Consider the following 20,779-nt stretch of genomic DNA (forward strand, 5'->3'; position numbering starts at 1 on the left):
TGTGTCATTACTGCATAGAAAACATTACACACAAAATGACCGCTTTTGCCTTTTAATCTGATCATCCACACTAACCACCTTGTAACTGCAGATCCTGCAAAAAGCACATAACCCAACTCCCTGGAAATTACCGTTGCTTTTCCGTTCGCTTCAACAAACCATAGATGAGGCCCTGGGCCAAGCACCTGCATGTGAGCCGTCTGGGGTCACCCAGCAGTGCTACATGCCAGCAGGAAAGTAAATTTGCAGCATCAGATCAGAACTGCTAAAATATCCTTACTGCCCGCAGTAGCAAACCTACAGATCCAAAGTTCATCACGACAGCTCTCCAAAATCAACGGCTAATTGCATCTTCTAGCTCCAGACCAGGAACATGACTTACATTCTCTTAAAACAGAAAAGGATTTCTTACATTACTTTATCTCCTCCAGCATTTTGTTGCTATTTGGCATTGCATTGTGGTCTATTCTGCAAATCTATTCAACTGGTATGGACCTTCACTGCCTATGGAGGACAATTTTAGCATCTCCGAAGAGCAGGCGTCATTTAGCTCCATCTAGTTCTCTGCCTGCTGCTTATAGTCTGCAAAGTCTAACAGCATCACATTCATTTTCATTTGTATTCTTCCTTTATTTTCCTTTCCAAACAGTTCTTCATCCATTTATTTATCACCACATTTTTCAGCAATAATACACAGCTACAACAGCATACCAGAAATACAGTTTGCAATATAGAAGTTTATGCAAGGGAATAAATAGCAGTCCTTTTGGGGAAAAAAAAATCACCTCAAGCAACTGATGCATCTAAAATGCCTCACCAGAAATATGTTCACTTCTGAAAATAAGCAGCTCTCCCTTCTCTTTGCTTTCTGTTTTACTTACCCAAGCATTCAAGGTAGGTCCGTTTAGTCTTAACTCCTACTCAAACAGTCACAGAAACTAGAAGTAACGTCTAATTCGTCTTCTGACAGACTACAGTGGGAAATTTTCAGTGCTTTTTTGTGGAACGGCTTTCAAACAATGACTGGATTTCATTTGAAATAACTTTACAACGATCCATCAGCTTAAAGAATGACTATCATATTTGTTAAATCCCAGATGGAGGGCAGGGAAAGACAATTTTGCTGATGCTGCCTAGGGTTTCAGCATTAAGTAATCCAAGAAACAGTCAAGAATCACAAAAGCCTCTGACAGCAGCACCGTGATGTTAGTCCTACACAAGCTCATGCCACAATTCCGAAAACACCACCACGTTGTTTTGAACTGCAAGCAATCAAAGCCCCACCAAGGTCAATGAAATCCTTACAGTGCCAAACCATGTTTACGGGATTTGGCTTTCCATTCAACCAACCTCTGCACACTCCTCATTTTCTATTTTTAGCTTTCCGGTAAAAGGGAATGTTAATATGTTATTGTTCATGTCATGAAGCGTTACAGCATTAGATGTCCAAGGCCCACAGCATGGCCAAATTAGCTGGGAGCTGGACTTCAGAATTTCCTGATTTTTTGCTTTTTATCATACAGAGTCTCCAAGCCTCATCAGAGAGCAAACCATATGTCATTCCCCAAACTGAACTAGAAATACAAAATCCCTCTCACTGAGGGCCTTACTGATTTCAAAAGATAAACAAATCAAGCAACTCAAAGTCCTTTCAAAACCCAATCTGATAAGCAGGAAATACTTATTACCTTTCAGCCATCAAATCAACCTAATATTAATGATTTTCTCCATGACCTTCTAAACACATGAAAGTTAACTTAATAAGGTCAACAAGAGGATATCCAAGACAGATCTCTCTCAAGTCTGCAAAGGCAAGTAACAAACCGCTTTGCTTCCATGACTTTGGCAAAATTCCTCTATGCCAATTACGAGATTTGCTAGCTCACCATGACAGTCATTCTTTGACATACAGTGAAACATAATGCATTCCTTATTTGCTGCTTTTTCTTATTCTTAACTGCAAAGTCAATCCACAGCCAGAATGTTGTTACATTCACATTATACAGCCCAGTTCAAAGCAAGACATACATGGATGTGGACTGCTTTGAGGTACTCACTTTTGTGCTTTTTTGGAAATTAATCTAACAAAGTGCCCCATGCAGGAACCCTAAGCAAAGGGAGAGAGCGCTTCAGAGCAAATCTCTGTGCATCCAACAGGAGAGAGGCTATGACGCAACACTGCCAGGATGGCACAAATGTTATGTAAACCTTTCACAATAACACAATAATTTAGATTTTTGTTTCATTGTTGTTTTACAAAGTGACTTCCTTCTGCTATTCACAGAACAGTAACTTTTCCTTGAAAAATAAATCTCCAAAAAAGCTAAGTCACTCTCAGTGCTGGAAGATGTCACCTTGAACGATGCCCATGTACCCTACAGGATGCTGTAAGTAAGGGCAGCATGGTGCACCAAGAAATTGGTTATTCAAACAACACAGACACAAGGCTCCCAGACTCCACAAAAGACCCATGATGCTCACAAAGTATTTGACTTTTTTGTTGTTGTTGTTTTGTTTTGGGGGGAGGGGGTTGTTGTTGTTCTTTGGTGAAAACATGAATGTCCTATGTAAAACACAAATGCCAAATAATCTCAATTCACAAGAGCCACATTACTGCATAGCCCATTCACAAATTGAGTTATAAACCATTTTTGGGGGGGTTGTTTCCTTATAAGGCTGTTTTAGGACCAGACTTTGCTAATGCTCTATGTCATAAATTCTCTAACTTGTGTACTTACGTCCAGTTTACGTCTATTTATTCTTGTACCAACAGCGTCCTTGAGCTTGAACAACACTTTTCCCCCTTGCGCTTCTCCTTGTGATGCATTCAGGCTGCTCCCTTTCTCCGCTCTCCTCCCAGCCTTCATTTCGCCATGCTGGGGAAGGAAGAAAGCCAAGTACGGCCGTGTTCGCCCGCTCTCCTCGCCGACCGCCCCATGCCCACTCCCCACGCCAGCCCCCACCCCAGAGCAGCTCCCGCCCGCAGCAGGGGCTGGAGCTCAGCACCGCGCTCTTGCCACCATCCAGCGTGGTCACAGGCCTCTCCACTGCACACGCCTGGCCTACCCTGGCCATTTTCACAGCTGCATTGTGTTGGTGGTTTGTGGCAGCCACCTGCCATGCACATGGGTCCCCTCCACCTTTCTATTCCTGCCCCCCCCCCCAGGCTCTGGCTACAACATGAGGAGAACGGTTGGGCCTGGCAGGGGGGACATGCAGGGTGCCACATACACGGGTCCAAAAGCTGCTCTGCAGTTTTAGCCTTGCTGTCTCCAGAGAGCTGCCTGCCACACTGGGAGAGGCTGTGTGTTAAAACTCCTTGAACTTTCGTCCCTCCAAGCCATGCTGCTCCTAAGGGAGACAGCCATGGCTCGGCCAAACCGCCCGGCTGCCCCCCTCCGCATCCTCTGCCCGTCTGAAAGCAAAGTGCCCATCGACCCGATGACGGACGGCAGTATTGCTGAGTGCGGCACAAAACCACGAGGAAGTGCCAAAAAACTGGAACCTGAGAAGGCCTGAGGAAGCAAATGTTTTATGGCCTATCACTGAGTACTTGGCTGCTTTCTAGAGAAAGACGATGATGCCTTCGAGAAAACCAAGCTTCTCCTTTTGATGATGGGCTGAATCTCAGCCAGGACTGTGAAAACGCACCATTTGCTAGATGGTGACATTTTAAACTCGTTCCACCCAGGGAAATGGTTCAGGCTGGGGAAGAACAGGGTTTCAGCCTTGATTAATGATGTAAAGAAACAGCCACGCTGTGTAAAACCAGGAAAGGAAAGGGGTGGGAAGGCTTGCAGGACCAGGCCTCTCCAGCCAGCGCTGCCACCGGAGCAAAGCTCAGCACCCAAGTTTTGCTGCAGTGCAGTTCTATCAGACATGCACCACCAGCAGCATCCTCCACATCCCTCCATCTGCCTGTTCTCACTGGTTCAAAACCAGGTCACTACCTGCAATGCGAGTGACATTGTTAATACATTACCAAAAGCAGAAGCTCAACCATATGCAAGGACAAGCCCACCCCTGCAGCATCCACTCTTCCCTCCACAATAGCCTGCGTTGTGCCACGACATGGCAGTGCCAAAGGGACCAAGACTGAGCTTCCTGCTCACTGAGCTACCAGGACCATAAGGAACCTCCTTCCCCATGGGATCAGTTCCCATTACCTCCATTAACCGAAGCAAACCATTCCCATGCATCTCAACCACATGGCTACCCACAGGACACTGTCTTTTACCCTAACTAGATTCTCTGCAAACACAATTCAGACCTTAACTTTTTATTTTTCTCCAGTTGTAATTTTTTCTTCTTCTTCAGGATTGGTGTTAATTTTACTACAGCTACCAGTCAATGAGCAAGCAGGGCTTTTTCTTTCTTCCTTTCTTTCTTTGTCTTTCTTTCTAATGCTTGTTATATCTCTCCTATATACTTCCTCCCTGCACAGAAATATCCCTTCAAAGCTTGATATTATTGAGCAGCTTTCAACCATGCCCAGCAGAGCCGTGTATTCTCTGCATTTGTCTGGCCTTTGTTTCTAGGAATGAAATACCAGTGTCTTAACAGTGTGACTTCATTTCACTACTTCATTCCAATACTTGTTCTATTTCTATCCCACTGGGTCAAACTCACCTATTGTGAGACCTCACCGATTTCAATTACATCAGGGATTAATTTGTTCCATGGCGTTGAAGCTGTTAATGCAATCCTTGCTGGCTCTAGATTAGAAAAGGCACGATCAAGACCTCCCTCGCAGGCAGTGTGTTTAACAGCAGTCTTGATCTTCATTTTGTTCTTTTTCTCCCCCCCCCCCCCTTCCTTTGTGCCCCTTTGCCCCTCTTTTCACAATCTTCTCCTTCCTTTCTAAATTGCCCTTATCAGAACTGGGTGGTCCTCCTGACTTCCACTGTTACTGGCAGAAAGTTGCCTTCCAGCAGCCGCTGCCCAGCATTTGCGAGGGAGCCTTCCCTGCTGGAAGGTCAGCGGCGACAGGTCCGACCTGGCGCTGCACAAGCTCGTGGCAGCCAGGCTGCTTCATGAAAACAGAGCACAAGGAAGGTCCCAGCAAGGGACGTTAAAACCAAGTCCTCCTGCGCTGCCCTCCCTCTGGCATCACCTCTCCCCAAGATGTCACAGGCAAGGGCCAGCTCTGAGGAGTCACTGCAGGACTCCGCGCACCCAGGTGGATCTGCAGGAGCTCAGCTCTGCAGCTCAAAGCATCATTCATAGCAATTAGGTTCTCTAGGAAAAAAAAAATAGATTCACCACATTGCAGGTGGAAGCCTGAAATACGAATTTGTTAAGTGACTCTAGTTCTCCGTTCTGGAGAGGATGTGATCATGGCAACCCAAACTGTGGTGCCAGCTGAAGCACTTAAATGTCAACGGGACCATGACCTCACTGCACTTACATTGCTCTGGATGCTTCCCACAATGCAGATTAAACCCAGCCTGTGCCATGCAGCCCTTGCAGAGAAGACAGGGTCGGCTCTAGAGGATGCATTACTTTACAACAGGCTTCCCAACAGTACTGATCTGAAAAAATCACTGCTTTCACAAGCTTGAGCTTTCCAAAGTACTCCCCTTTAACACTGAAATCTCCTGCTTTAATTATTCCCCAGATGGTTTTTGCTGGGCAATAGCTAAGCTCCTATTGTTGCAGCTTCACCACAGTTATTTCCGACACCTGCAAGTTCAATGAGGGCAAAACAAAACCCAAAACAATTTCCCACCTTCCCACCGTGCCTTCCACAGGGTGCACTCTCAGGAGGAAGTTTCGGCATTCATTAATTCCCCACACACTCCACATTCCCAGCTCAGACCGACTGCGCTGGCTTTCAGAGCGCCAGGGACATCACTGAAAGCGGGTCCCATGGCACTTGTGAGCAAGACACAGTACGGCACTGTCACCTTAGGCATGGGAGACAGCAGAAGCACCGTCACTTCAACAAGCTGAAGCTCCTAGCTGATCAGAGGCAACATGCTCCAAGCTCTGCAGGGGCCACGAGTGACCAATGGCTCTGTGCTACTGCCACCGCTGCTAGCACCAGGATGTATTTTTTGGAAGTAGATTCATGCTTATGTCCCCCTGCCATCACCAGAGCAGCCCTCCCTCGTGGCATGGATACTGCTGCAAAGAAAACAGTAACCAGGCTTTGCAAAACAGCCTCAGCCAACCTCTGAAATCCCGGCTCCACAACGCCAGCAGTTGGATTCGGGGAGCTTGCCATACTACAACTGCCTTTGCTAACAACAACAACAACAACAAAAATGTTGCTTTTCATTAGGGAGAAAATACTCACACTGAAATAAACTGCCCTGATATGCAGGAATGAAAACTAGCCAGCAATTCAGGCTGCTGCAAGTAGTTGTCTCTCAGTGTTTCTGAACAGTTGAAATGTGCATTCAAAAAACAAAACCTGGAGAATAAAATGCAAAGTCTCTTCAGCCTAAAACGCACTCACAAAGCAAATCTGGTGCCCAGCACGGCAGCAGCACAGAAACCCCTGAGCCCACGCACATATCACCTGCACCAGGAGCCATGAAGGAGGCGATTTTGAAGCAGACCCAGAAGCAGCAAACAACTGCCCCCAAACAACAGGGAGTGCCTTTGCAAAAAGCGTGGGCATCTCTACAAAAGGCAAAAACAACAACAATAGGGCTGCCCCTGCCCTGCTGCCCATCCCAGGGTGCTGCTGGCCGCGTGGCCCCAAATACATGCCTGGCTCGAGTGGCTGCAGCGCCCCACTTGGCACACAGCAGCAGAGGAGCCCGGGCTGACCACGCCAGCAGGCTGAGGTGGAAACCAGGGCAGTCCTCACTGCAGGGTGTTCTGGGACAAAAGCTACACACACACCCCACTAAAAATACTTAAAAACAAATTGTTCATCTCTTCAAATGACACAAAAAAAAAAATACCGAATTCAAAACAGTCCTGAGCTTTTCTCTCCTTCCCTCCATCAGCAGGCACATCGTTCTGGGGCAGATGCTCCAGCCATGAAGCTGTGTGGCCTGCTGTTCTGCAGCAATAAAGAGAAGAAACCCCAAGCACACTACCCTGAAACAGGTCAGATAACCCTGGAAAAAGGCAGTCATTCCTCTGTAGGAGTTACAGTGACGCTTTAAAGCACAAGCCCGTCGGGTCCGAGGTAACATCTCTAGCTCTTCTGCTCAATGCCTGCCCCGCTGGGACCTCCACGAAAACAGCAGCAAAAGCCCAAGACATGGGAAATGCAAGTGATGCTCAGTAAAACACCACTGTCAGGAGGAGACAGACGATCACCAGAGACCGATCTCCCCAGAAAAGAAATAAATATTTGCAGTGGCGGCACAGCAGCAGGGATCTGGTGTTTACCCAGGTAGCTCCTTTCATCCCGGTCCCTTGACATCGTCCAAGGAACACACAGGTCCCTGCTCCCACTGCAGAAAAGCAACTCCCTCTAGGGTAAAGCATGGCAACTGCCGACAGCGCACACAAGTTTAGGGCAGCATTTCCAGAACTCCTTTTTCTACTGAATTTACAAGGGAAACAGAGATGGGAGCTACTGCCCAAGGAGACAGCTGTTAGCCACCAGCACCCACCTCACGTGAAAGGTGGCTTCTCCAAAAGCACACAGCTCCCATTGCTCCGCTGATTCAGCGGTGAGGATGCTGGAGACCCTATCGAATTATCCTGTGCCGCTTCTCCTCTATCGCATTTCCTCTGGAAGCCTTTCACTAAACTGCAGACAGTCCCACTCCCGCTTATTCTGGCAAGATAACACAGTGACCTGACATGGGACAGCTGCCAAGTGGAAAGGGACCTGCTCAGGTGTCACCCCATGATTCGGCAGCATCTACACAGCTCTGGAATGTAAGAAAACAGCTGTGGGCAAGGACGGGAGGGTTAATTCATCTAACAGTACCTGGAGGCCAATCTGGGGATTTTCTGGAACTGCAGGAGCCGTTTCACTGGGAAGCCAATTAATTTGTGCTGCCGATACCTCCCTTCTGCCTTACCTTCATCTCTGCCAGCCTGCATGCGGTTTTTATTTTTTCACGCCTACTTTTTGGACTGGCTGGCATTAGCTGTTTGAGATGCCAAAGCCTTCGCATAACTCGTCCCCTTCCCTCCCTACATCTCAAGTTTCTGTTTTCTGTTTCTGTTTTCCTACAGGTGCCTGCAGCTGAGGATCACCTCCACTCCTGCTGTCTCTGCTCTGAATGGAGGTGTCTGCAGGTTCGAGGCAAGGATCAAATCCATTTTATGGAAACTACCAAAGCATCACTGGAAACTGGTAATGCACAGCAGCCCCAGTGTGTTTCCTGAATACCAGCCCGCTGAGGCTAGCTATTTTGGGAGAGAAGCCCCGTTTCTCTGGGCTGATCTCTTTCAGAGACAAGTCAGTGCCCGATGGGGATGCCCAGCCTGGGGCAGCCTCTTCAGCCTGACCCCGCACAGCACTGCAGGAACCAGCCCCTGGAGCTCTCCGCAGCCACCAGGGACTTGGATAAAGCAAGGTCCTGTGGTAACAACACTGGAGGAAGATTAATCAGGGTGAAAAGTGGAGCAGGCCAGCAATTCACCTAAAAATAAATTGCAATTTATGAAGTCACAGCCATGGAGCTGAGCACCTGTTTCAGCCACACACTTTGCCAATGAGTTTCCTTTTCCTTTCCCCACATTACCGTGACCAAGCACCTGCAATGTTAGGGTCTGTCCCACATAATCCTCTGCCTGCGTACATGAGAAATATCTTTATCTGCAAAAATCTTGCAAGTTATTTCTGGAACAGGGCTTTCCAGAGCTGATTTTGATCAGTAATTCACTTATTTGAAACATAAGATGTAAAGTTTCCATCGTCTTTGTGTGGGAGATATTTTGCCTTGCTCTTGCTGTAAGGTTTCGCTAGGCAAACAAAGCAACTCCATGAACCGTGCCGCACAGCGGAGCTTTCCGAACCCCAAAGACATCCCTGCAGGAACCTGCTGAAGCAGGCGATGGACAGATCCAGTTTCCATTTGAAGATGTGTCACTACTTTTAAATAAATCTCTTCAAATCTGCTTACCTGGGAAGACCCAGTTCTATTTAATGAGTTTAATTGATTTTCACTAACAACCGCCTTTTCCACTTAAGAGCATTTCTCCAGGGCCATCCCATCTCAAAGCACACTGCAAACCTGCCGCCACCATCCCAGAGGTGAGACAAGCACCTCTGCAGCACTACTTTAGCAGGTACCGAGCTGGCATGATGGGCAGTGCTAACAGGAGCACTGAGCACGTATTTGGTGCTCCCGGCTTCCCTTTAAAGCCCTGCTGCCACAGCGTCTCCTTTCTGATGAAGCCCGAGGGTATTTATCGCTGCCTGCTCCTGCTTGCAAGTCTGCTTAAACAAATCACCCCCGAGCCTGCTGCCTTGGGATAACGGGCTCTGCAGGCATTTTTTACTCGGAGTTATCAACTCTGCTCTGCCTGCAAAACCCATCAGCCATAAAGAGAGAGCAATAAAAAATACCCTGCCTGGGCTACTCTGCGCTCTTCCTCCAGCACAGCCAGCACCACGTATCTGCTAACAGCATGGAAAGTTTGCTTTCCCCAAAAGTTATTTTCAAGCTCTATTATCTCCCCTGTTTACACCACGCTCCCTCTATTATCTAGAGATCTCCAAGTAATTTATAAGCCCACCAGCTCCCGTGCTAACGTGGCAATAAATCAGGCTTACGCAGAGCGTTGCCTACTGTTGGGAGCAGCGGGCAGGACGTGGCTGGGTGAAGGCACGCGGCAGCAGCCACCCCACGTCCTCTGCAGCCACCAGCCCCCTGCAGATCGGATGGGAACATGGTTAACTGCCCCACAGCCTGCTCCTGGACAGCACCGTGCAGAGGTAGGATGTAAACCGTGTCTTAGGAACCCAAGAAACTGCAAAGGGAAGCTCCATTGAAAGTGGAGTGGCTTTTTTCTTCCTATTTTTTGATTTTTTATTCCTATTTTTTCAAGCTGATACCTAGCTAGGCAGTCCTGAGTACTGCATCTCTACAACTCTGCCTGCTGAACCCAGTCCTTGGATGAGACAAGTGAGACAAGGCACGCACCACTGATGGGCTCTTCCAAGTGCTCCACCTTCAGCAGCGCTCAGACGACTTGTTCGGAGTGGGCTGGTTTTGTTCTGAATGGGCTGGACGTTTATTTTTAACTATCTGGGGAGGATTCCAGTCTGCGCCTCACCTCGCTGTGTTTTCCCCATCCGACACAAATACAAGCACACAAAAGAGGGTTTTCTTTTTAAAAAATCCAACCAAAGGAGGAGGATGTTTTTGGCTATTTTCCCCGAGGAAAGAGGTTGCCCATCTAATAATCCCTAAATGGGCAGTGGGTTGTTGGGTTTTCATCTGCGCCTTTGAGCCTTCGATCCCTCTGCCAGGTTGCTGGTTTTCTTTTCCACAGAGTTGCAAAACCCCTGAATAACAAGGTTTGTGCATGGAAGTGCTGACACAAACCTTAACTACAGCATCCTGAACATGATACCAGAATAAGGACGCTCCCTGTGTGGCCCAGAGTATGGATAAATAAAGCATTTCAGCAGCCAGCGCCGACAGATCATAAACCTCCACAAGCATAAATACCAACAACAACCCAAAAAGATTAGAGGGCTTACGGGTGAGCCAGGCTGGGATGATTTAGAGTTGGGGTGGAAGGGTCATTATTTCTGAATAGGTGGGGGTGAGCGGGCCAAAGAAATCAATAAACCATTCGGCTGCCAGGGAAGGAAGGGGCCAGGCTGATTGCGCGGACGCGAGCCCGACGCGCTCCACATCAGGCTGGGGACACCTCGGGCTCACCACCGCCGAGGACTGCGGGCAGCACACAGCACCCCGCTGCCAAACGAGGGCACCCATGGGACAAGGCCAACCTCTGTCCCCACTGCAAGCACGAGCTGCGGGACCGAGCTCAGCCTAGGACTAGCCGCAGCGGGCTCCTGCTTCCTGCAGCGAGCGCAGAGCTTCGCAGCTGCCTTCCCAGACCAGCAGCTGCTGACCGCGGATTTCAAAGGCCACTAGCAATTCCTCCCCTGCCTTTTTTCTCTTCTCGTTCAGCCCTCCTCGTTCCCAAATCTTGGATGTTTCCTTCCCCCGCTTCCTTTCTAGTGAGCTGAGCAATGACGAATGACTTGGGCTTAACAGGCTTTGCAGGAGGGAGCGGAGCCTGTTTATCAACATAACAAATATATAACGTACAAATAAACACCTACTTGTACCTAATAGGCCAATGCACCTGGAAGCCCACCCTTGGGACGCCACACAGCCGGGCATTCAGGTGCCCATGGACATTGGCAATGCCAACAACTTCCACGAGGAAGCCTGAGCTCACAAGCCTACAGGTGCAAATGGGAAGGATTTCCATTCCCAGCTAACCAGAGCAACGAGGCGGTGCTTGGCATGGGGGGGAAACTACAGAAACCTGCTCTGATGCCTCCCAGTGAGCCAGCCACCCCCTCTGCTGCCTTTCCAACTATATTTAAAGGAAACTCTCTCTATATCAGTTAATAAAATAGCTGGAAACCTGACCAGGTCATGTCAAGCTTAGCGGAGTTAATGAGTTTCAACTTTACGTAGGACCTTGAGAGATTTTAACATCAGTAATTTCATCTTCCCTCCAGAAATGAATTCCTCAATGGTTACACTGCAAAAATATTCCTAGGACAGACAATTCTGCTGCTAATATACTAAAGATGGCATTAAAAAAATCAGATTAATATTGAGCCTTATCAAACGTACAGTACAAACCATGTGTTGAATTTAATCCAAACCAAACTGTCAATCTGCCTTCGGGATCAGATATAACAAACATGTGAGCCCGGGGCCAGAAATGAAAGCATGGTTTGTTTTCTAATACAAGATTTGTACTGATCTGTATTAGCTGCGCTCCTGCACGGAAATCTTGACACTGCAAATGCCGGACAAACCCAATTTCTTACCTTTCTGCTTTGGTGAGCCGGGAAAAGTTTTGTTTGTTTCTAATCAACCTTGCATTGCAGGTTTCCTGTTTTCAGGGAACAACTCTCAACAGTTTCTGAATATAAATCTTTTTTGAAACGTTTTAAATAGGGAAAAAAAAAAAGGAGGTATTATAATCATTAGGCACAAAAAAGTTTGGGCTGCTGCAGCCCCGCACAGCCTGCCTATACCACGGAGACCCAACACGCTTTGCTGCACCCACCACCAGCCTCCAGAAAGGGACTTTCTGCCACAAAGCATGAGGTTCCCCAGTGATTCCTTCCTCTGACGCCCCAGCATTTGTGCCTGTGTCACCAGGATGCCATAAAGCCCCGTGCCTCATCCCAGATGTCCCCATCCCTGTGCTCACCGAGCATCCTTCTGCAAGTGAACCTGCGGGATGGGTGGGAGTCCTGCCGGCACCAGCATTTGGGACCAGCAATGAAAAAGCACCAACAGCCCCCCAGTTGGGCTGGGAATGCCTACAGATCCCCTCCTGCCTGGGCTGCCACCCAGCTAAGGTCACAGCTCTGTGAGCTCAGCCGGAGCTAGCGCAGGTTTTGTTAGACAAACCCGCTGCTTGACCCGCTGTTACTCAGCCTCTTGGCACGCAGCGCTACGGCGCGCACCGGGGAAATCATGCTCCCAGACAGAAACGGGAACCACACAAGTAAATTCCATTTTCTTGTTTGCTAAATTCAAAGGGCAATTAAAGTCATATTATCTACTCTTTCAATATAAACAGCCAGAAAGAAACTCCTCTGCCTCTCTGGCAGACTATTCCCATCTATTTGCTTCCCCTGCAGGTCACCGCGATGCTCACACTGCGGGATCAGCAGCGAGCACGACCCCACACAAACCCCCCCAGCAGCCCCACAGCTCCCTGCCCAGCCCCAAGCCCATCAGATCTGCTGATGATACTGTCTTTCCCTGCAGTTATGCCAGCTTGTCACGCAGCAGGAAAATCCGACAGGGCTTCCCATGGAATTCGAGACAGAGTTTGCAAAAGAATCGCCTGGATACCAGCATCAGGCACACGCAGCACAGTGTTCCTAGGAAAGGCCCCCACAGCCAGCCCCACTGGCTTGCCTATTGATTGCTGGGGGGCCGCTTGCCGTTCTGATCTCAGCTGGTCGGAAGTCTCACCAATCGCTGTAAGGTCACGACCACGGGGTCAGAAACCTGCACTACATACATCATAATTTATTTTACAGCTAATCAATACAGACCCGCGCCGTGCAGTCTTACAGTGCGGCGTCACAGCTAGGGGCCGATGCTGCTCGTGCAGTATTGTAACCCTAAGGCCTGGCAGCTTACGGGGTGAAAATCAGCTTTCATTTTACAGCTGTAAATCGTGGCTGGAAACTGAGTGCACACCCCATCAGCTATGGGTTGGTACTTTCATAAAACTGGGTAACATTCTGCTTACGGTTTGAATCCAGACAGTACTAGCATCTGTTCAGCATCATCTCTGTCGCGGAGATAATTCAACAGGACAAGCCCAAAGAGAGGCTCGGTTAACGTATTGCCCAAGGCGTGCATGGAAGGAGGGGTTCTCAGCTCAGAAACGGGGTCAGTCCCATTCTCGGGGAACAAAATCCCAGCACTGCAGTGCCAGGTGTGGGTGGCAGGGAGGAACCAAACCAAGCCGCCGTTCCTCACCGTCTGAGCAAGTTCTCATCAGCAACCAGAGGCTCTTCAAATGGATTAATAGCAACAGAGAATTAGCAAAAAGCCCTTCTACCAGCGTTGACTTTCACTGTGTTTTCTAATTTGTATTCCCAGGGTTTGGGGAAACACAACCCACCAGCTATGCCCAGGGCACACACCGCAAACCTCGTTATTCGATGGGCTCACCATTGCCTCCTGCAGTTGTGTTAATTCTGCTTTGCTGCAGGAGGGTCGCTCAGGATATTGCAGAAGATACACCAGCTTTTTAACAAGCTGTCCTTGCAAATGATGCCAAAGATGGTATTTTAGCAGGAAAGACAGGAGGATGAGAAATACACAGGAGGAGAAAGAGGAGCTGGGAGGAAGAAGCAGCGCTGGAAATACCTTGCAGGACGAGCAATCCACTATTAATTAATTGCTGCGCTCTGGTATTTGTACAGTGCCCTGGGAAATTCACCAAGATCTAGTGATCAATCTTGATGTGACCTGTGGTATAAAACGTTACCAGGAGGCTCATGGGGCACACTGCATCCCACTTCGCTCCCCTTTGGTGCCATCCCCCTGCTGTTTGCTGAATCCATCCAGCCCCTCCAAACCGCACGTTCAGCAAAGCCGCAGGACAACGAGCCATGCTTCCACCTGCCTCATTTCGTCCTTGTGTCTGGAGCTCTCCTGCAGGCTTTTAGGATGCCCAGGGCCAGCCAAATCTGCCCCAGTTAGCCCAGCCCAGCAAAGCACTTCCTCACCTTTAATCTCAGTGGTGTGGTGCGAGCCCCAGGGCTGGGCTCTGCCTCATTGCCTTTAATTCCCGGGCAGCACAGCCGCAGGACCCTCTGCACCCTCCTGCCCTGCACTGCTCCCCGCTGAGCACTTTCTATCCCATTTCAAGCCCCCTCGGGTGGGCTGCGGTCAGCCAGCACCCTCAGCTCTGCCCGTTTCCTCCGGAGCAAAGCTCACCTCTGCCAGCATCGCCCTGGATGGGGCGAGCACCACTTGAGCTGCGAAGCAGCCAAGCAAACAGCACCTATCTCCAGAGGATGCTGCTGGCACACCGTAAGGGAGCGTTTCCCAAGGAGTGTTGGAGCAGAGAAACACATTTCTTATTTCTCCACCTGAACCCTTCTCCAGCGGGCCACAGGAGGAGGCAGGCGTGCTCGGTGCCCACCCGGGAGGATGTGTCCCCACTAAGGGGGAAGCACTGCCACGCGTTTTAGCTCAAAATCCAGCTGTCGGCCCAGGCAGGAGAGGCAGGGAGGGGAGGCTGCCCTCCAAGGGAGCTGGCAGGAGCGGGGGCTCGGCCCCACACCCCCCCGGGGGGATCGGCACGTCCGCTCCCACCCACCGCAGACACCGGCGCGGCGAGGAGCTCTCACAAAAGAAAGCACGCAGACCATGACAGGCTAAGCCTCCTCCTTCCTCTCTCTGTTCTCCTTTCTTTCTCTCTTCATGCTATGGCAAGGCTGCTGAATGCCAATAAGAAAATACTTTGGCAGACTCAGACGGTCTTTTCTATGTTTTTTTTTTTTGTTTTTTTTTTTTTTCTTATTTCCCCTCCAGCTACTTCTCTGGATGCCTAATCCTCAGTGGGCGTCCCAAGAGATGCTGCGAGCAGGGAGATGTGTGGCTCTGCACAACGCCCGCTCCCACCTGCAGGACCGAGCCTCAGAAAGCCAGGGGAGGGCCAAACCCCAGCCCCACCACCACAAAAAGGTGCAGGGGGCTCAGACACCCACGGAAAAACCCTGCTGGTCCCCGTGGCTGGTTGGTGGCTCCCTGAGGGAGCTGAGCCACTGCCGTGAGCCTCATCACTCCTCCCGTGATGAGCAGGGGTCAGGATGCCCACGGAAGCCAGGCTGGAGTCTGCCCTCACCCGCCTGCACACAGGCACCACAAGAAGGCAGACGGCTCCTTCCGAAATATCATAGTTCCCTGAAAACATTTTTTCACCTGCTCTTATCAAAACTGATATCGAAAGCGTCCAAATCTGGGAGAAGTCAAAGCACAGGAAGATACCGCTGGTAGGGAGGAGAGGAGAGCACGCAGTAGGGGTTTTCCCAGCTTCCAAGGAAAGGAAGAGACCCATAAAAATGCTCCAAGGGTCCAGGAAGGAGGTCACAGATCCAGAAGAAGGACTTTTAACCCCAGGGGAGACTTTCTCTCGAGTTCAGACTCCTTCGCGGAGCAAGAGCCACTTGCTCAGCTGTGTTCACATCACAGCCTACAGAAAGCCAGCCTGGTATTAGCAGCCTATGCCAAAATAAAACATCCCGGGTTGCTGCTGATGCTGGTGAGTCCTGGCGATGCTGGTGATTGCACCTGAGCTCTGACAGACCCTCGGCTGCCCCGCCACCTTCAGCAGCATCCCCACATCCAAAAATGCACCCCCACAGGGCTCAGGAAGCATCAGCCCTGCCCCTTCCACTCTTTTCTGTCCTTATTTGCTACCTTACAGCCAAGCTGCCGCACAAGCAGCCAACAAGCAGCCGTTAAGCAAGCATCCCTCCAAACCCCAGCATCGTTCACCTCCAGCCAGTTTTGTTCATGCCAGCTGCAATACAGAAGATAAAATACAGATCACATACAACCCCACAGCATGGCCAGCTATCGTGGACAGGGAAATTGGACCCCCCGCCCCCCCGAAATACTATTCTCTCCTGCACGCTCACCTCAACAATGGCCAAGCCCTTCCTTGTTTCCTTGAAGCACCCCGCACATCTCCAGAGCTTTGAAAGCTCAATGCAAGCCGCAATGTATGTTTGGAGATGGAAGCATCCGAGCAGCAGCTCTGCTTTGCCACAACACACTCAGAAACCACCAAGCCCCAAAATACTGAAGCATGCACGCTTGGCTCTGCCTGCTCCACGCTGCCTCCCATTTCTCCAGAGCCCGAGCGTCTCCAAAGACCGAGACAGAAACAGGGCACGAGGGGCAGGTTCAGGATGCTGCATTTCCTAGAGCAGAGCGGTGAGTCAGCAGGAAAAATAATGAAATAAAAAAATCACTCGTGGCAAGCAAGCACGGTCATTTCCTTGAGAGCAAGGGATTTAAAACAAGAACCTGTGATTCAATACGCGGTCAGCCCCTGCCTGCTCGGGCTGCAGGCTAGCTGCAGGATGGCCACGGAGCCATGCAAGTGGGTGTTTTGTCCACCCTGAGCACCCAGCCCCGAGCACGGAGCCGCACACATGGCACCACCAGCTCCATCCCCTGCTGGGGCCGTGCGCTCCCCACCACCGAGCTCCTCTGCTTCCAGCTCCAGCAGGTTTTGCTCGTGCAGTTCCTCCTGAGCTCTCGCTGCCTAATAATTGAGAGTTGCTGTGATCAGAAAACTCAACAGAAGATTTTCCTGCTTGAGCTCAGCCCGTTCTCAGCCTTTCCAAGACCACCGTTAGCACATTTTGTCCTTCACACCAGCACCACTAAAGCTACCCGTCAGCACCCCCGTGGAGGAGCTCGTGGGGTAACGCAGCACAGCAGGACAGCTCGGTGCTGAAGTTGCTGGTGATGGTCACGGTCCCAGCTGAGCGGAGATGACAACCACGGCATCTCACCTATCCCCAGCCCCCGGAGCCTGTCCCCATGCCTGCTTTGTTCTGGTGGCACTGGCGGCCCCCAGGGACCGGCGCAGAGCCGGGGGAGAAGCAGCCCCGTTGCTGCCGCTCGGCAGACTCATGCCTCTGACATGTGCTGCGCGCAGCCCGGCCAGACCGCAGGATCTGGCTCGCTGAACGTGTGGAAGCAACGCTTCTCCATGTCTCACTTTACAAAGCCCCAAACAATAACTGTCTGTAGCTGCACAGGAGCTTAGGAGAAACATAAGTTACTATTGGCATAGCACGCAGCAGCCTTCCTCTTACACAACAACAGCAGATGTGAAAATAGCACGGTGCTGCCTTGTGCACTCCTCTGACCTCCTGTTTGCTTCTGGATCAGATTCCAAAGCTGGATCTTAACCTACAAGAGCCGTAAAAGCAAAGGATTTGGCCCTATCGGGGACCTCTCCATAATCTAAGACAGATGCACGTCATGTAGAAGAGCACACCGAGGTTTACCGGGGCAGGGGAGCGGCACGGCCGGGCAGCCCGTGCTGGCACCGCTGCTGCTGCTGCGCTGGAGGCAGCGCGGGGCCAGGAGAGCTGGCAGCTCCCAGCCCTGGCCCCCTGTGGCTCAGCTGGCCTCGTTTGAGGTGAGGCGCTCCCAAAGGTGACACAGTCCCAATGCCATCGTCCTCGGGGCTGCCAGAGCCAGCACAACGTGGTGACCCATCAGCCACACGGACAGTAACACGTCCCCAGGGTGCTCAGAGACACAGGGTGTATCTCGGGCTTCTTGGCTGTGCTGCCCCCAAAACCAAACCCAAAACCACACCAGGATGCACAGAGAGATGAGTGCGGGGAGAACAAATCACACCTGAAAGCACGAGACAGCAGCGGGAGAACTCAACTGGAGAACGCCAAGGGGAAGTGCCAGCAGTCAGTGACCTGCACGGGGTCATCCCTGAAAGAAAGCTGCACGAGTCAAGTGATCCCTCCAGTGTCCCCAAGGACACCCGCTGCCCCTCCTGCCTAGAGCTGCTTTCGGGACTGCAGCATCCCCAGGCAGCACAGCAACTGCCCAAGATGGGGATGTGGATGGAGAAGGAGCCACGCTCCTCACAGCCCTACCTGGAGGGGACACAGAGCCGGGATGCTCGCTGCTGTGTACAGAGCTGGGATCCCCTCCGACATGGGATGTCCTAGAGGAGCCCAACTCCTCCACAAGCCTAAACCTTGTTCCCAAAGCCCCCCGTGTCCTCACCACCCCGTGACCCACCCACAGGTGATGCTTCCCCATGTAGAAACACCAGCACGGGTCAGGCAGGGGCCTTGGTGCCTTCGGGAACGCTTCCAGCCCGCAGGCGAGCGGCGATGCCACCTTGCACAAATCCTCCTGCACGAGGAACTGTGGGCACAAAACCCCTGGTGCTGCCCTGGGTCCTGTCACCTTCCCATGCAGAGTCACAGGGTGATGCTCAGCAGCCTGGGAACACGGTGCCGGAGCCAGCAGGCAGGACGACCCGCTGCTCACGGCAACGAGGGGAGGTGAGAGCTGGCCTTCGAATATAATCCATCCACCCTGAGAATATAATCCGCTCCTAAACCTCCCCAACACAACGCAGAGCCCTTTAAGCAAAACCAAACAACTTCCTCCAGCCTAAATAAATATTAAACCTAAGCGATGCATTAATTTGCTCCAGTTCACCAAAGGCTAACTCCTACCCAAACTGATCATTATAAAAGAAATCCTATAATCCCTCGCTCCCATTCAGGCTCAAAACATGTAATCCCGTGAATAAATCCAGAAAGAAAGTGTAACAGAATGGGCAATAAAAACTTACAGCGTTCACATCTTTTCATCTACCATTAATACTGTAAACACTCACTCGAAGGCCCTTGAGTATGACTAATCTCGTGTTTTGGCTCCCCATGCTCAGCGCCGTAAGAGCTCGCCTCGCGCCGCGGCACCCGCCGGGACCCGCCGCCCCCCAGCCCCGCAGCGCCCGGCCGGGGCGAAGCCGAGCGGCAAATCCCGCAAAATGCTGCAAAATCAGCACTAAAAAGAAAAAAAAAATCGAGAAAGTATGGTTCTAATAGCACGAGAGCGCGGACTGACTTTTTTTTTTTATATTATTTTATTGCTTTGGAAGCCTGCAAGCTCCAACTGTATAAATGCCAATAACTTCCCAAGTTTTAAGGCTGCTGAAGTAAGAGATCAGATTTTAGCAAGTGCTTTCCAGGCAGAGAGCCAAACTTTTCCTGATTCACTAAAAGCACCGAAGGGAAGGGGAGAGGGAGGGGGCTGGAGGGCTGATTAACTTCAGTTACCACACAATCGCAAAAAAATGTCTCCCTGCTGCAAAGGGTGCCATCGCTGCGAGCCCTGCGCAGCCTGTTATTCCTTGGGTTTGGAAAAAAAAAAAAAAAAAAAGGAAAAAAAAAAGAAAAACATCAACAAAAAAATGCACTGGAGCAACGCAACGAACGCCTCCCAACCACAGGGTAATTTACAGCTGTGGAACCCCTCCCGACGAGGAGGCTGCTCCGCTGGTTTTATGTTCGAGCCACAATTTTCAGGGGGAATGAGGGGGGAAAAAAATAATCTGATTTTTTTTTTTTTTAGAGGAAGGGAGCAGGGAAGGGGCTGGTTGGGTTTAGGCTTGGCCGGGGGGATGGAGCTCCCTCCCAAACCCATGACCACGCTTTGCCCAGACCCTGCCTGGCTGCGGGAGGACGAGCAGGTGCAACCCTAGCCAAAACTCGGTGCAGGGCCAGGGGTGGCACGAGCAGCCCCCAGCCCAAGGGACACCGGCTGGGAGGTGACGGGGACACGGCACCTGCCCTGGCCACCCCGCAGGTGGGCGTCCCCTGGGATGCCCGGCTGGAAGCAGCACCCTGGGGAGCCCCAGTGCTGCTGGGGGGCAGCGACCACCCATCCCCGTCCCACGGGTGCTCCTCCAGCGGCTGCGTTCCTGCCGAGGCAGGATCAAAGGCGGGCTCGGGCTTGGATTGCGTTCTCCTGAATAATGGGGAGGGAGCGCGCAGCCTCCTTCTCCTGGCTAGGGAAAGTCGTGTTTTTCAAAGTATCAGTTTTTGGGAGTAAGTTCCCTACGAAGAAGAAAAAAAAAATAAAATAAAAATGAAAATAGGGCGAGCAGGAGAGCGCCTGCTATTCCAAGGCAAGTGCATCAATCAGCGTTGTGAGGAGGAGAGTCCAACACTGCCTCTCACATCATTAGCCAGGCTAATGCACTCCAGAGGATCCCGCTAACGCAGGCTACCGGCGCCCGGCTGCGCCCCAGCCCGCCGAGCACCGAGTGGCCACTGGAAAGCGGCTCAGCTCCCAGGGCAAGTGCCACTCCAGCATCTGGCGTGGGGATCATTTTAATGCGGCTATAAAAACTAGAGGGGGAAGAAAAGTGAAAGCCCCAGCCAAAACTGCCTGGCACTCCGAGGTCAGCACGCCGCCTTTGTTTCTTTTTTTTACAACCAAAAGCGAAAGAGGACAGAAAGGACACGTACCTGTACCTGAAAGCACAGCAGCAGGAAATGTAAACATCTGGAGAGGAGAAAAAAAAGGCAACAAAAGATCAAATGATGCGG

At 50.9% G+C, this 20,779-nt stretch overlaps 1 protein-coding gene across 3 annotated transcripts in view; it reads right to left on the minus strand.

Moving 5' to 3' along the window:
* FGF18 (fibroblast growth factor 18) overlaps positions 1-20,779 on the minus strand; it is a 70,581-nt gene that overhangs the window by 48,687 nt on the left and 1,115 nt on the right. For 2 of the 3 annotated variants that reach the window (XM_068698402.1, XM_068698401.1), the window contains exons 2-3: positions 20,699-20,735; positions 2,739-2,876 (exon numbers count right to left, since the gene is read on the minus strand). In XM_068698402.1, coding sequence (XP_068554503.1) covers positions 2,739-2,876; positions 20,699-20,735 — 175 coding nt within the window. The remainder of the gene's footprint in view (positions 1-2,738; positions 2,877-20,698; positions 20,736-20,779) is intronic. The other variant, XM_068698403.1, reaches the window with a different exon arrangement.

The sequence above is a fragment of the Anas acuta genome, chromosome 14, assembly GCF_963932015.1.
Source record: "Anas acuta chromosome 14, bAnaAcu1.1, whole genome shotgun sequence".
Taxonomy (NCBI): Eukaryota; Metazoa; Chordata; class Aves; order Anseriformes; family Anatidae; genus Anas; species Anas acuta.